This window comes from Saimiri boliviensis, chromosome 1, assembly GCF_048565385.1.
Source record: "Saimiri boliviensis isolate mSaiBol1 chromosome 1, mSaiBol1.pri, whole genome shotgun sequence".
In the NCBI taxonomy this organism is placed as follows: Eukaryota; Metazoa; Chordata; class Mammalia; order Primates; family Cebidae; genus Saimiri; species Saimiri boliviensis.
This window is the reverse complement of record NC_133449.1, coordinates 122,947,425-122,961,852: the sequence shown is the minus strand read 5'-3', so window position 1 is coordinate 122,961,852 and position 14,428 is coordinate 122,947,425. Positions and strand designations below refer to the sequence as shown.

The 14,428-nt window shown below is 43.9% G+C and overlaps 1 protein-coding gene across 2 annotated transcripts in view; it reads left to right on the top strand.

The window, feature by feature from the left end:
* The first annotated feature begins 4,142 nt into the window (after positions 1-4,142).
* Positions 4,143-14,428, top strand: part of C1H16orf78 (chromosome 1 C16orf78 homolog) — a 28,404-nt gene continuing 18,118 nt past the window's right edge. Inside the window, exons 1-3 of one of the 2 annotated variants that reach the window (XM_003937251.3) lie at positions 4,143-4,428; positions 8,509-8,628; positions 9,256-9,385. In XM_003937251.3, the coding sequence (XP_003937300.1) occupies positions 4,279-4,428; positions 8,509-8,628; positions 9,256-9,385 (400 nt within the window). In that variant the 5' untranslated portion in view covers positions 4,143-4,278. The remainder of the gene's footprint in view (positions 4,429-8,508; positions 8,629-9,255; positions 9,386-14,428) is intronic. The other variant, XM_039460854.2, reaches the window with a different exon arrangement.

Sequence of the window (14,428 nt, the reverse complement as noted above, 5' to 3'; positions counted from 1 at the left end):
AAGGGAGACTGTATTTTAAACATTTTCTTTTTTATGTTAGTTTAGAAGATTATAGCAATCTTTTAAAAATGTATGTATGCAAATATGTTTTACATGAATTTCATTTCCAAATAGCAAAGAGGGTATTAAAAGGGCATTAGTGAGGGACATTGTCTATGGCTGAGTAAAGAGATAATAAATCCTCTCCCCAAAAGCAACCATAAAGCAACTATGAAGCTCAACAAAATTGATTAAAACCATCACACAGCACTCTGGAAATCAACTGAAGGCATACAACAGTTAGAGCAACATTTATACTTGAGAGCTACGGAAATCTGAGTAACAAGTGAGAATCTGTGGCATTCTAGCCTAAAGCTGCTCCCATCTCCTGCTCCTAGCTAAGTCAGTAAGGAGGCTCCTCCGGGTGGGGTAGACTGGGAGGAGGGACGGTTTCTCTGCTATGGTTAAAGGGAGCTTACTTAACTTAGAGCACTGGGCAACATCACCTCTTAGCAGCCATGTCGGTTTAAGTAGAAGTTACCAAGGCAGAAAAGCAGGAGGACCAAAAGGTCCTTTAGACTGAGGTTGTGGCCATGATTGGGGCAAATGTTTCTGGCTAAAGCCACATGCTTGCACAGCAGAAACCACCAAGGGCCCAGTCTAGCCAAACTCTGCTGGTCAACTCTGAGGCTGCACAGATACACAGAGGAGATGAGAAAGAGATCATTAGAAAGCAAAAGATCAAGAAAGCATGAAAATGTCCTGAAGTTTGAATGTGTTCCTATGGTAGGCTGCTTCTAAAGTGGCTTCCATTAATGCTCCCCTCAGTATTAGTGCCCTGTGTAATCTCCTCCTTTTGGGTGCAGATGACATAGTGACTTGCTTCCAGTAAATCATATTCTAATATGGCAAAAATGGCGGATGTAATTTCCAAGGTTAGACTGACTTTTGCCTTGCTCTCACTCTCTCTCTGGTTCTTCCCCCTTGCTGTGCTGATGAAGCAAGCTGCATGTCATGAGCTATTCTATGAAGAGGCACATGCCACAGATGGCCTTCTGCCAACAGCCAGCAAAGAAGTAATGCTTTCTGTTCAATGGCCTGCAAGGAACTCAATCCTGCCACCAATCACATGAGGTGTGTGGAAGAGGATCCTTCCCCAGTCAAACCTTCAGATGACTGCAACCTAGCTACCACATTGATTGTTGCCCGAATCAGAGAACCCAGCTAAGGCACACCCAGATTTCTGATCCACAAAATCTGTGATAACATACTCTTGTTTTAAGCCACTAAACTTTGAGATAACATTAAACAGCAATAAGATAACTGATACAGCTCCCCTACCCACACATAGATTCATCAGCAGATCACAGATGGCTTTACACATTTAAGGTGTCTGAGCACCATCTCTGTCCAATTAGATATGCAAACACAGAGATAATGCTTAGGAAGCTAACCTTAAGTATTTTTAAAAAGCAGGAATGTTAGAAATTTTATTTCCCACAGCAGCTTCACACAATAGAGAAGACGAGATTCCCAGATTCCCAGATAGCAATTGCATGATTCACAATAAACCATGGAGTGAGGGAAATCAGAATCCAAAGTTGCTACGATTTTTTTTAATTGGCAAATAAAATTGTATATATTAATGGTGTACCACATAATGACACATTATGGAATGGCTAAATCAAGATAATTAACATAACCATTACATATCAATTAACATATCTTTTGCAATATTTTCAATGCCAAGTGTTCAATAGAAAATTACAAGATACACAAAGAAACAGGAAAGTGTGACACACACTGAGGAAAATGGCAGATAGTAGAACCTGTCTCTGAGTTTCCCTACGTTCTGTATCTAACAAACAAAGGTTTCAAACAGCTATTTGAAATATGTTCAAAGAACTGTTTAAATTTTTAAATAAAATTATGATAATAAAGAGTCAGCAGAGAAAGATTCTAAATAAAGAGATAGAAATGATAAGGAAAGGAATGGAAATGTGTTGAAAAGCATAGCTTAGATTAAAATTTTATGTAAAGACCTATAAGAACAGATTATATATGGCAGAGGAAGGGATTCATGAACTTAAAGATAGAGTGATAGAAAGTATCTATCTGAGGAACAGAGAGAAAAAAAATGGTTGAAGAAAAATGAACAGAACCTTAGGAGCCAGTGGGACAACATCAAGCCAACAGATGTATAATGGGAAAGCCAGAAGTAGAAAATAAAAAGAAAGGAACAGAAAATATATGGGGGAAAAATGGCCAAAAACTTTCAGAATTTGACTCGAAAATAAAAAAAAAAAAAGAACATTAAACACATATCCAAAATATTCAGTAAACCTCAAGTAGGACAAATATGTAGAGATCCACCCCTAAACACATCATAGCAAGCAGTCAGAAGACAGAAACAAAGCAAAAAACAAGCAAGAGAAAAATGCCATTACTACAAGAGATAACAATACAATTAACAGCCGACTTCCCATATAAAACAATGGAGGGCTAAAAGCAATCAAACGACATATACAGAGTGTTAAAAAAAAAAAAAAATGTTAACCAAGACTTTCATTACCCAGAAAATCTTTCTTCAAGAATGAGGGTAAAATAAAGACATTACCACATAAACAAAGACAAAATAATTTATTTCTAAAATCTTACAAATATATTGCAAAATTAATAAATCCAGATGTAAAATACCACATGTATGTTATTTCATTTATAGAATACTCAAAAACAGGCAGAAAAAGTTTGAATTGGATGATAAGATGATGCTTACCCTTGGGGGGAGGTAATAACTACCAGTGGCTGTGGGGGAGATTTTAGGGTACTGTTTACTTAGATATCTTCATTTGTGATTCTAGCATATTTCTGTGTACATAATTTCCTTCAATAAAAGTTTACTCGAGCAAAAAAGGGATGCCACTCCCTCCCTTTCTTTGAATTCCTTTATTGTTTCCTTTTGCTCCCTTTCCCTTCTGAGTCTGAGCAGAACCTGCAGCCACCAAGTTCCTGTGTGGCCTGGCCTCTGCCCACCTCTGTACCATCGCCTCTTACCTCGTGGTACTCTAGCCACCCTCACCTTCTGCTGTTAGTGTCATGCTTCCCGCCTGCCACAGGGCCTTTGCATAAGCATATGTCTCTGGTCCAAAGCCCTTGTTTTAATCCACTTAGGCCTATCACAAAATACCACAAAGTGGGTAGCTTATAAACAACATTTATTTCTCACAGTTTTGAAGCTAGAAAGTCCAAAAGCAAGGCTCTGATAGGTTTCGTGTGTACTGAACCCATTTTCTGGTTCATAGGTGACACCTTCTCCCACATCTCCACAAGATGGAGCTCTCTCCAGTCTCTTCTGCAAGGGCACCAATGCCAACCATGAGAGAACAGCCCTTATGACCTAATTAATTCCCAAGGTCCCACCTTTTAATACCATCACCTTGGGAGTAGGATTTCAACACATGAATTTTAGAGGGACACAAATGTCCAGACCACAGCAGTCCTATTGAAGTCCATTTACCCTTTAGCCCAGAGCTCAAAGATGGCCCACCTACCGCCCCATCCAAGTCTAGTTCCATTGCCATGGCCTTTCATAGAATTACATTCCTTTCTTTGAGAGCACTCATCTTCACCTGTCATGGAGTTATTCAATAATTATCTGCCCTGTCTTTTCCACTAGCCCACATATTTTAGGAGGTCTGCCTTTGTTTTTCTCTGCATTGTATCCCCAGCACCATTCCCAGTACTTAGTAGGTGTCTGATAATGGCATGTTGGATGAATAAGTGAACAGAGATGAATTGGGCTTATAAAAAGCTTTCTTGTAATTAGAATACACTGTAGAAAGGACAGGATGCCAAACCAAGAAATTTAGATTTTTTTATTTTTATTTTTTTTTTGATAGGCAACAGGGAATCATTGAAGGTTTTTGAGAAAGTAAGATACGTGGGCTGCCCTTTATTTTAGTAAGATCTCTATGGAGTGGAGGTGGAGAGGCTGCAAGGAGGCTGTGGCAGAGACCAGAGGAGACACAGTACCTGAAGAGGGGCAGTGGCCAATGTCCCACCTCTAATCTCACCCCAGAGCCTGCTACCAAACCAGGCAATGACCTCACAATCACTCCCCAGGCCTTCCATCCTTTAAGGCCAATATCCCAGTGTCTTGACTCACTCTGCCCTTTATGCTCACGTGCAGAGGCCACACCCTACCTTCTGAGTCACCAGACCATCAAGTCCAGACAGAGGGATCAAGAGAGTGTGAGAGTGCCACCTGTCTCCCACCCAAGGCACCAGCAAGACTCCACAATGTCAGAGCAACCCGTGGACCTGAAGAATTTAATGCCCACAGAGAGGAAATCTATGTGGAAGACTGCCGAGGAGAGGCGCATGTCTGACCTCACTCGGGTGCTGGAGTGGCTAGAGCGGAGGCAGGGGAAGAAGAAGCAAACTCCCGAGGTAGGTACCGTCCAAGAGAAACTGCAGGAGACTTTATTCAAGACAGTTGCAGTAGGGGAGAGAGATTGAATTTGACTCTCCTGAAACAAAAGGCAGGATGGTTTTAAAGTGCTGGGATAAGCTAGAGGAGAAGTGCCCAAGGACGTTAACGGGAAGTTAGTTAATATGATTAGGCCATCTGTGTTGCTAATTTGCGCTTATCAAAGTTAGGCTCCCATCCTGTCACAGAGACTGAGAGACAGGGGTGCAATCTTTCTTGATGATTCCATTTCAAAGGGTCCTTCCGGGTCCTTGAGAAAAACATTCCTGGATTACAAAACTAACAAGAGGCTAAGAGATTTATATCTCAAAGGGGCAGAGAAAAAATTTACACGTGCAAGTTTTCTAAAGGAAATGCTCCAAGAAAAAGTAGGCCAGTGGCCTATTGTCGGGAAGAAAACTGTCTAAAGTTTAATCAAGCCTGGAAAATGTTACTATTGGTCAGGATTCTAGAAGGGCCAAGGGGCAGTGGCTGCCAGGGTCTCCGTGTTGCAGCATGGGATCCTCCTACTGCCCTCAGCTACTTCCCTGCTTGTTGTTGGAAACAGGTGCTCATTGCAATCAAGAAGAGCTAGCACTTCAACCAAAAACTTCTCAGCAAGGCAATTTTACTTCTGCAGAAGGTGCTGCCTGTGTCAGTCATGATCACAAGAGCATAATGAATAAAGGAAAGCAGGGGTTTTTATCTACAATGCCACCCCTCAATCTGTATCCTCCCCTTGTGAATTGAAGTCAGACCTCACAATCTAAACTGATCTCGTTAGGCTAGAATTAGCATTTAGAATAGGACAAATAACCAGGAAGTTTGTTGTTTGTGCTTAACAACTTAAAGTAAAGTCAGCTGCAAGCTTGGTGGATGGAAGCATGCTTGGGCATGTTAAAGGCAGGAAAGATTAATTATAAAAGGACAAAGGTGATGAAACTCTGAAGAAAAAGTGTTTGTTCCCAACATTGTGATGCCTTCAGAGTCAAAGAACATTGATTCCTCACTGCCATTACTGCAACTGTGACTCCAGCTAACATACCTCCGCTTTTCTACCCTACATCAAGCTAGTTCTAACCTGCCCTTGTCTCTTTCTCCAAGAACCATAGCAACCAAGTTTGCCTCAGTTTCCCTAGAGCTCCCCCAAGACCCATCATCTATGAAAAACCAAGCCATGTGTTTGGAAAGTGATGTCCTCCGCAGAAGATACCACCTGATCTTGAATCTCCTGACTCTAGAGCAAAATGAGGGAAAAACGCCATTACTATTGGCAATGTTCATCACATTATGGACTTTTGATGTTTACTGTGGTCAAAGCCCTGTGCTTAGCATCTACCTGGGTTATGTGGTCAATTGCTCCCAGGCAGGCTACCAGGGAGGCATCATTTTTACCCCTAGTTGAAGAATAAGGAAAATAAAAATAAGTCATTTTCCTGAGGTCACAGAAATAATCAAGGACAGAGCCAGGGCTCAAACTGAGATTTATCTAATTTCCAAATGGATGGGTTTTTTTAAGCCAACTCCCCATAACTGCCTCCACTTCCTCTGCTTTATCCATGTCAGCACCTGCCTTTGGGGAAAGCTTCCATTCTGTTTATGTGCTTACTTACTGGATTAGTCCATTCTCACACTGCTACATAGAAATATTTGAGACCGGGTAATTTATTTTTTAAAAAAAGGTTTAATTGGCTCACAGCTCTGCTGGCTGTAAAAGAAGCATAGAGGATTCTGCTTCTGGGGAGGCCTCAGGAAGCTTACAATCATGGCAGAAGGCAAAGCCGAGCGGGCACTTCCCACAGCCAGAGCGAGAAGTGGGAGAACAAGGTGCCACACACACTTTTAAATGACCAGATCTCATGAGAATTCTCACTTTCCTAACAGCACCAAGGGGGGTGGTGTTAAACCATCAGAAACTGCCTCCATGAGCTAATCACCTCCCACCAGGCCCTACCTCCAACACTGGAGATTACAATTTGACATGAGATTTGGGGAGAGACGAAGATCCAAACCATATCACTTACCATTTATAGTCAGAAAGATCTTGAATGCCAATTCCATCAGACACATCTGACAAACATATTTTACTCTAAGATGCTAATGATTTACAGGTAGCCTACTCACTGCCCTGATTTGAGGGCAAACAGGAAGCTTGACTTCTGGGTCTCTCCAAATCCACTTCAATATCAATCACAGGAATTACATTCACTTCCATGGTTAATATGTTCAGGTTTGTCTCCTTTCACTACGATAAGATTCTAATAATCACATTTTAACAGCTTTATCTTAAATGTGGCTTTATTGTAAGTAACTTTGGACCTAGAGAGGGAGCAAATTTCCATGGGAAATCTAATTAAGTCATCAAGCATCATTACCATTCTCAGAAGCATCTGGGTTTTTAAAGAAGCTTCTAAGAGAAGGGGATGACATGTCCTGACAGGTCTCAGACAGCTGCAGGTGGTGAGGGACCCTCTAGTGAAATGGTCGGGGTCTATCTGCACCTCTCAGGTTCCTCTGTGGCCTCCTCTGTTCTCTCCTGGGGTCTGGCCTGGCCATCCAGGCTCTTCCCCCAACAGGCTGCTCATAGTATTTCCCCTGTGCATTTCCCCTTGTGAGCCATCTGGCATCGGCGAAGACCCCTGAGGTTTGAAGTCTCAGCCATGGAGGCTGCTAAACCTGTGAATGTTGTAGTTCCTTGGGTCTAAGGCATTGCCACGTCAATTCTGCTCGTTTTCCCCAAAACTGGGCCTATGTGGGGAGCTACTCAGGTGACACCTCGGGGGAAGCTGAGGATTGAGTGGGGGCTGGTGAAAGGGGCTGCCCTGGAAGAGATGGCTCATCCTAGCTCCTCACAGCCTGAAAATGCAGCCTTGGCTCTGAGTTGTGCTGTTTCTCCACTAAGGTAAACAAAACCCTGAAGCTAACCAGCATCACCTTCCTTAGAAGACAACTTGCAACATGGAGCAGGCCCTTGGACAGCTTCCTTCCACACTCCCAAACGGCTTATGGAAACTTCCCTTCCTCCCACTCTGCATAATAATCTGCCCCGCGTAATTCATGGAGGGCATTGCAGGTGCATGCAGTAGTAATTCAGTTAATGAGCTCAGTAACCTTATGAAGTAGGTCCTAATATTAGGCCCACCTTTCAGACAAGGAAACTAAGCCACGGAAATACCAGAAACTTTCCAAGGTCATTCAGCTCTCAGCCATGGATAGAGCAGGAATCCAGGCGGTGGGACCTGGAGACTGCAGCCCAAGCCGCGTCTCCGCATTACCACAAGCAGCACAATCCCAGAGGAGATCCAGTCTATTCAGTTTCTCTCATGATGCTCTGGCACCCACCCCTAACACTTACAGACTAGGCGGGATGCGTCCTGGGTGGCCCACCCTTTAGGCGCCCCGGCTGGGCTCCTGCACTGTGGGACCCTGAAGATCCCTAAGGACCCTTTCCTCCCTGCCTCCACTGTGCGATCAGGAGGGCCAGGAACGTGCCATGCACAAGGAACTCCATTTAGGGCAGGGTGCGCTCAGCTCCTGGGTGGGTGGTAGAGAATACCTGGGGAAAGAGAAAGGCAAGGTCAGTGGTGACCACCACTCAAGGAAGACAGGATGGGCGGACCTGGAGAGTCGGGCTGAGCAAAGGCCCTGAGGTCTCGATCCGCAGCACCTGCTCGAAATCAGGACAGCCTTCCTGTGGCTCCAGGCTGGAGGCAGGGGCAGGGAAGTCAGGCTGGTAAGGCCACGTGGTGGCTGGAGAGGCTTCCTACCAGGCTAGGGAGTGAGGCCCTTATGTGGGGGGTGGTGGGGAGCCCCTGATGGATTCTGAGGTGGAGAGGGCCAGGACCAGGACTGAGGCTTAGAACATCGCTCTGCCGGCGGAGACACAGATACAGGGCGCATTCGGAAGCAGAGGGACAGTAAGGATGGGCCCTAGAGTGTGTGTGCTAAAGCCTGCCAAGGGGAGGGGCAGCCCCTCACCAGGTGGCCTTTTCCTCGGGGGAATGGAGGCAACGCTGTCCCCACAGGGGTGGCTTCAGCGCTCTCTTCCCTTGTCTTTGCAGAAGCAAAAGCCCAAAGTGGTAACAGGCCTGAAAGGAAATGAAAAGAAGGAAGAGCAGAAAGGCAAAGGCATCGTGAAGGCACCAGGAGGGAACCGCAAGGCAGGGGAGCCTTCCCAGCAGGTAACGTGGCGCCACCCCCAAATCCCCACCCCCCCACACACAACCCCCACCCCCGGGGGTCTCCAAATGGAGGACGGGTCCCCGCTTTTCTCCTGCATGATGTCTGACTAGTTTTTAAATTTTAAAGTCCTGAAATTCACTCTGATCCCATGTTAACACGCAAATGAAATCTCCCACCCTTCCCCCACCCTTTCCAGCTGCGCCACCCAGTCGCTGCCTCTCCGTAGTTTCATTCCTCACATCCTCCCTCGCCCACATTTATCCCCCGAAACTATTCGGGAAGGCCTCCTGGAAGATGAGAACACCGTGGCTCAGTGAGGGACAGGAGCCTCCTGGGTAACAGGGCAGTCCTACCCAGACCTAATGGCCTTCGAGGGCCTGTGTTTCCAGGGCCCCTGGGACCCCTCCGAGATACAGCCGGGAGAAGAGGGAGGCGTTGGTGAGCAAGTGCCCATGGGCAGACCCTGCCCCTCTGACCTCTCCCAGGGCCTGGGCAGCTCTCTCCCTGCTCGCCTTTGCCTGCCTTTCAGCAAATCCTTGAAATTGCTGCTCGTTTTCTTGCGATGGGCGGGGAGGGGGAGCCAGGTCCTATAACTGGGGTGTGACTTCTCACTTGCTTCCTCAAAGGCGTTAGGAAAGAGGCTCAGGAAGGAGGGGGACATCGTCTCCTACCGAAGGCTCTATGGAGTGGAGCAAAAGGGAAAACGCCTCAGCATGGTCCCTGGCAGCTACTTCCGGGATAGCCCCAGGAAATCTGGTAAGGGAAGAACCTTGGCCCAGGCCTCCAGAATCTTCCTCCATAAACTTCTCTAAGAGGGACCCAAAGCTTATGCCATTCTTAGAACAGTAGCATCCACGTCAATCCAACCATTGTGCACACAGGAGTCAGAAACCGGCATGGGTTCTCTTGGCAACCTGGGTGTGATGTGGACAGGAAGCAAGTGACTGTCAAGGCTCTGCCCCCTCCTGAGAGTTCCCTTCTCAGGAAACCACCCTCATGCGTCCACATTCCTGAAGCCATTTTGGTGGCATCAACTTCATGAGTTACAAATCATCTAATTAAACACTTTGACACTGTCAACTGCAGAAGGTACCACTCCTGCTGGCCTGAAACCTGCCAGGTGTTGTTCATGTCTAGAAAGGACAAGCTTAGGCTGTACCAGATCCCCAGTTTCAAAGACTGCCTGGGTCCTGACCCCGGCTGTACCACTTTATAAGGAACTTAGAGTGGTATAATCCTAGGCAACTTATTCCATCTCTGGGGTCTGGTTTTTCATCTATAAAGTGGGACAATAACAATACCTGCCTCGTAGATGGCTGTGGGGTTTAAGCGAGATGATGCTTGAAAAGCACCTAGCCTGAGGAAGAGGCGGTGCTGAATAAATGTTAGTGGCTTTTTATAAGTAAAAATGTTGCTAAAATTTCAGCTGATCTGTACTGTGGTGTTGGCAAAACAGATGCATTGGTTGTGTCTGTCTCCTTGGGACACAGGTGTAGGGTAAAAGAGAAATCTGGAAGGGATTCCATTAGCCCAGGAGAAAAGTGCGCAAGAGCCTTTGAGCAGAGGCTGTCAGTTCTCATATGTAAAATTGCCCCCATTGTGCCCAACGACAACAAAATATTTTCCCCCTTTCACATAATATACCAAAGCCACTGTGACCAAACTGCAGTCACTTCCCTGTAAGATTTAAGTGCCTCTGGCTTTCAGTGCAGTTTAGGGTCCTGGATTGACTCTTAGAATAGCACTTTAGGGGCATCACTGGTGAAATCCAAAAAGGTTCTATCATGTCCCAAGAAATGTTAATTTCTTAGTTTTGACAAGCATGCCATGGACATAGATGTTATCACTCAGGGAAAATGGATGAAGGATAAACAGGAATCCTTTTTATTTTCTTTACAACTTTTCTGCAAATCCATATGTGATGGTTAATATTGTCAACTTGATAGGACTGAAGGATGCAAAGTATTGTTTCTGGGAGTGTCTGTGAGGGTGTTGCCAAAGGAAAGTAACATTTGAGTCAGTGGGCTAGGAGACGCCAACCCACCCTCAATCTGAGTGTGCACCATCTAATCAGCTGCCAGAGCGGCTGGAATAAAGCAGGCAGAACTTGGAAGGACCAGACTTGCTGAGTCATCTGGCCTTCATCTTTCTCATGCTTTGGATGCTCCTGCTCTTGAACATCAGACTCCAAATTCTTTAGCTTTTGATAGAGATTCAGCTTGAATCTATACCATTGGTTTGCCAGGGGCTCTTGGGCCTTTGGCCACAGACTGAAGGCTGCACTGTCAGCTTCCCTGCTTTTGATGTTTGGGACTCGGATTGGCTTCCTTGCTCCTCAGCTTGCAGACAGCCTATTGTGGGACTTCACCTTGTGATCGTGTGAGTCAATATTCCTTAATAAACTCCCTTTCATATATACATCTATCCTATTAGTTCTGACCCTCGAGGGAGCCGACTAATACACCATAATTATTCTAAAATATTTAAAGTTTATTTTTAAAATAAACTAGATTGGCATGTGCCAATAGGCCCCATACCTTTTCCAAATTTTTTATGACTTCCAGTGTCATGTCTGTCTCCAAAGTCCTGGTTCTGCCGGGCCCTGGAGCTTCTGTAAATCTTGCTTCCAGTGGCTGCTGTCTTCTCCTGCTCCATGCCAGCCAAGGTACAGAACAGCTTTGTCTCTTTGATTTCTCCCAAAACCTCCCACATGAAGCCATCGTGAGTAAATAGATTTCACTGAAGGTTTGGGGAAAACAGAGGGAAAGAATTACATCACAGAATTATACAGCAAACAAATTAGAGGTTGGTTATTAGACCCCCTTGTTTTCCAAAGTCCTTTATCCCCTGCCACCAGGAGATTTTTCCCTAGGTACATGGCTTTGCAGAAGTAGCCCCCGATGTTTTTCTCAACTCCAAGACTGGGTAAGGTGAGGCGAGCCAGGAGTTCAGGGCACCAAATTTAAAGCAGCACTCACTCTCAGATGACAGTCATGCACTTGTGTGAGTCTGAGAGTGAACCCTTCTTAAATTTTGCACCCTGGACACCTTGTTTGCCTCACCCAAGTCTTCGTACTGCTCAGTTCTCCCTCTTCCTCTCTCTTCCCTCTTCTCTTTCCTCCTTCCTCTGCCTTCCCCACCTAACACTTTCCCATTGACTTTTTACTTGAAGAGAACTGTGTTTCATTTGTCTTATTCCAAGTTATTTATCAAGACATTTTCTTAAACAGTTAGTTACCTAAAAGAAATCTGTATCAGCTGATTAAATAATTTTTTCCATCTCATGCACAAGGATGCCAGCAGGCCAGGTGGACTTGTCACACATTTGGTTCCCTGCAGTCCACTCTGTTGGAGAATGGAGAAGTCATGTCTCTTTACTGAAGTCATGTCTCTTTACTGATGTCATGAGACCAATGGCCAGTGGATGATGTGGTTGCGAATGGGCCAGCCCAAGTGCAAAAGGTGCTCAGAGGGATATAGGAACAATCTGTGGCAACCTTGTTCCCAGAGGTATCTAGGAACAAGATGTGGCACCCAGGACCTAGTCAGGGCTGAGCCTAGGCACAGTAAGGAGAGCCTCTTGTGTAGACTGGCAAGAGGACTAAAATGAATGGGTATAATCTGAATTGGCAGGCAAGTTCAAAACAAAGTAGCCCCTAGGAAGGGCCTAGAAACAGTCACATACACCATGTCCAACTTTAGCTTGGATTGCCATAGGCAATGCACATCCTGAGTGCCTCTCATTACATGCATCCCAGGAAATGATTCTATCTCAATGTGGAAGTTGGATGTCAGAGTCTATCCTACCACTTCTGCCTCACTCACCCTTCATGACCAGTTAATGGGTCCTATAGCTTCTGCCTCCTTAATATCTTTAATCTCTTTCTCTTCCCCACCATTTCCACAACCAGTATCTTAGCTTAACTGTGATTCTCATCCACTATAAGAATCACCAGTTGCTTTCAACCTCTGTGACTGCCATATTGGCCTTCCTTAACTGTTTATGTTTTTATATTTAAAGTGAATTTTGGGCCAGGCAACGTGGCTCATGCTTATAATATCAGAACTTTGGGAGGCCAAGGCAAGAGTATCACTTGAAGCCGGAAGTTTGAGAACAGCCTAGGCAACATAGTGAGACCCCATCTCTACAAATAAACAAATAGAGTTTCTTCATTACATCACTAAAAGAAATTAATTTGCTGATTCTACAGCAATGCAGCTCTATGAACTGACTGACAAAGAATTCAGAATAATTCTCTTAAGGACGTTCACTGAGCCACAAGAAAACAACTAAATGAAACAGGAAAACAACACTTGGGCAAAATAAATTCAACAAAGGGATAGAAACCATTTTTAAAACGCCAAAAAACAATTCCTGGAGCCGAAGAACAAGATGTCTGAATTGAAAAACTCAATAGAGTGCTTCAATGGCAGACTCAATCAAGCAGAAGAATCAGTGAATTTAAAGACACGTCATTTGACATTATTCAGTCAGAGGAGTTAAAAAAGGAATGAAAAAGAATAAAGAAAACCAACAAGACTTAGGGTACACCAGCAAGTGAAACAAAAAAATGATACATCTGTGGTCAAATTTCAAATTCTCTAATACTGAAATGGTGATGTATAAATGACTTTAAACTCTAGTATAAAAGCTAAAAAACAAATGTGTTAAAATTAACTATAACTATAATAATTTGTTAGTGGATACACAATACAAATTACATGTAAATTGTTATACCAATAACCTAAAATGGCAGGTGGAATGTCAAGTGTAGGTTTTGTATATGATCTAAGTTAAGTTGTTATCAGTTTAAAACAGGATGTTATAACCATAAAATGTCTTATGGCTGGGCACGGTGGCTCACATCTGTAATCCCAGCACTTTGGGAGGATGAACCGGGTGGATCACAAGGTTAGGAGTTTGAGACCAACCTGACCAATATGGTGAAACTCTGTCTCTACTAATAATACAAAAATTAGCCAGGCATGGTGGCATGTGCCTGTAGTCCCAGCTACTTGAGAGGCTAAGGCAGGAGAATTGCTTGAACCTGGGAGACAGGAGTTGTGGTGATCACATCAAGATCACACCACTGCACTCCAGCCTGAGTGACAGAGTGAGACTCCATCTCAAAAAAATAAAAAAGTTTTATGTAAGCCTTATGGTAACCACAAAAACAAACCTATAGTAAATAAATGAAAGAGAAATAAATAAAAACATACCACTCCAAAAATTTATTAAATCACAAAAGAAGACATCAAGAGAGAAAAGAAACAAAGAAATTACAAAGCAGTCAAAAAACAGTGAACAAAATGACAGTAAGTTTTTACCTATTGATAATTACTTTAAATATAAATGAATTAAATTCTTCAATTAAAAGACATAGACTGGCTGGATGAATTTAATAAAAACAAGATCCAACTACTTGCTGCCCATGAGAGACACGCTTTAGCTTTAAGGACACACATAGTCTGAAAAAGAAGAAATGGGAAAAGATATTCCATGCAAATGGCAACCTAAGGAGAGCATAAGTGGCTGTACTTATATCAGACTTTATGTCAGAAACTGTCACAAGGTAAAAAAGAAGGTTGTCATATAATAAAGGATTGATTGATCAAGAAGACATAACAATTGGAATATTTATTCACTTAGCATCAGAGCATCTAAATATATAAAGAAAATATTAATAGAACTGAAAGGAGAAATAAACAGCAGTACAATAATAGGGACCATAACACCTCACTCTCAACCATGGATAGGTCACGTAGACAGAAAATTAATAAGAAAAACAGCAGATTTGA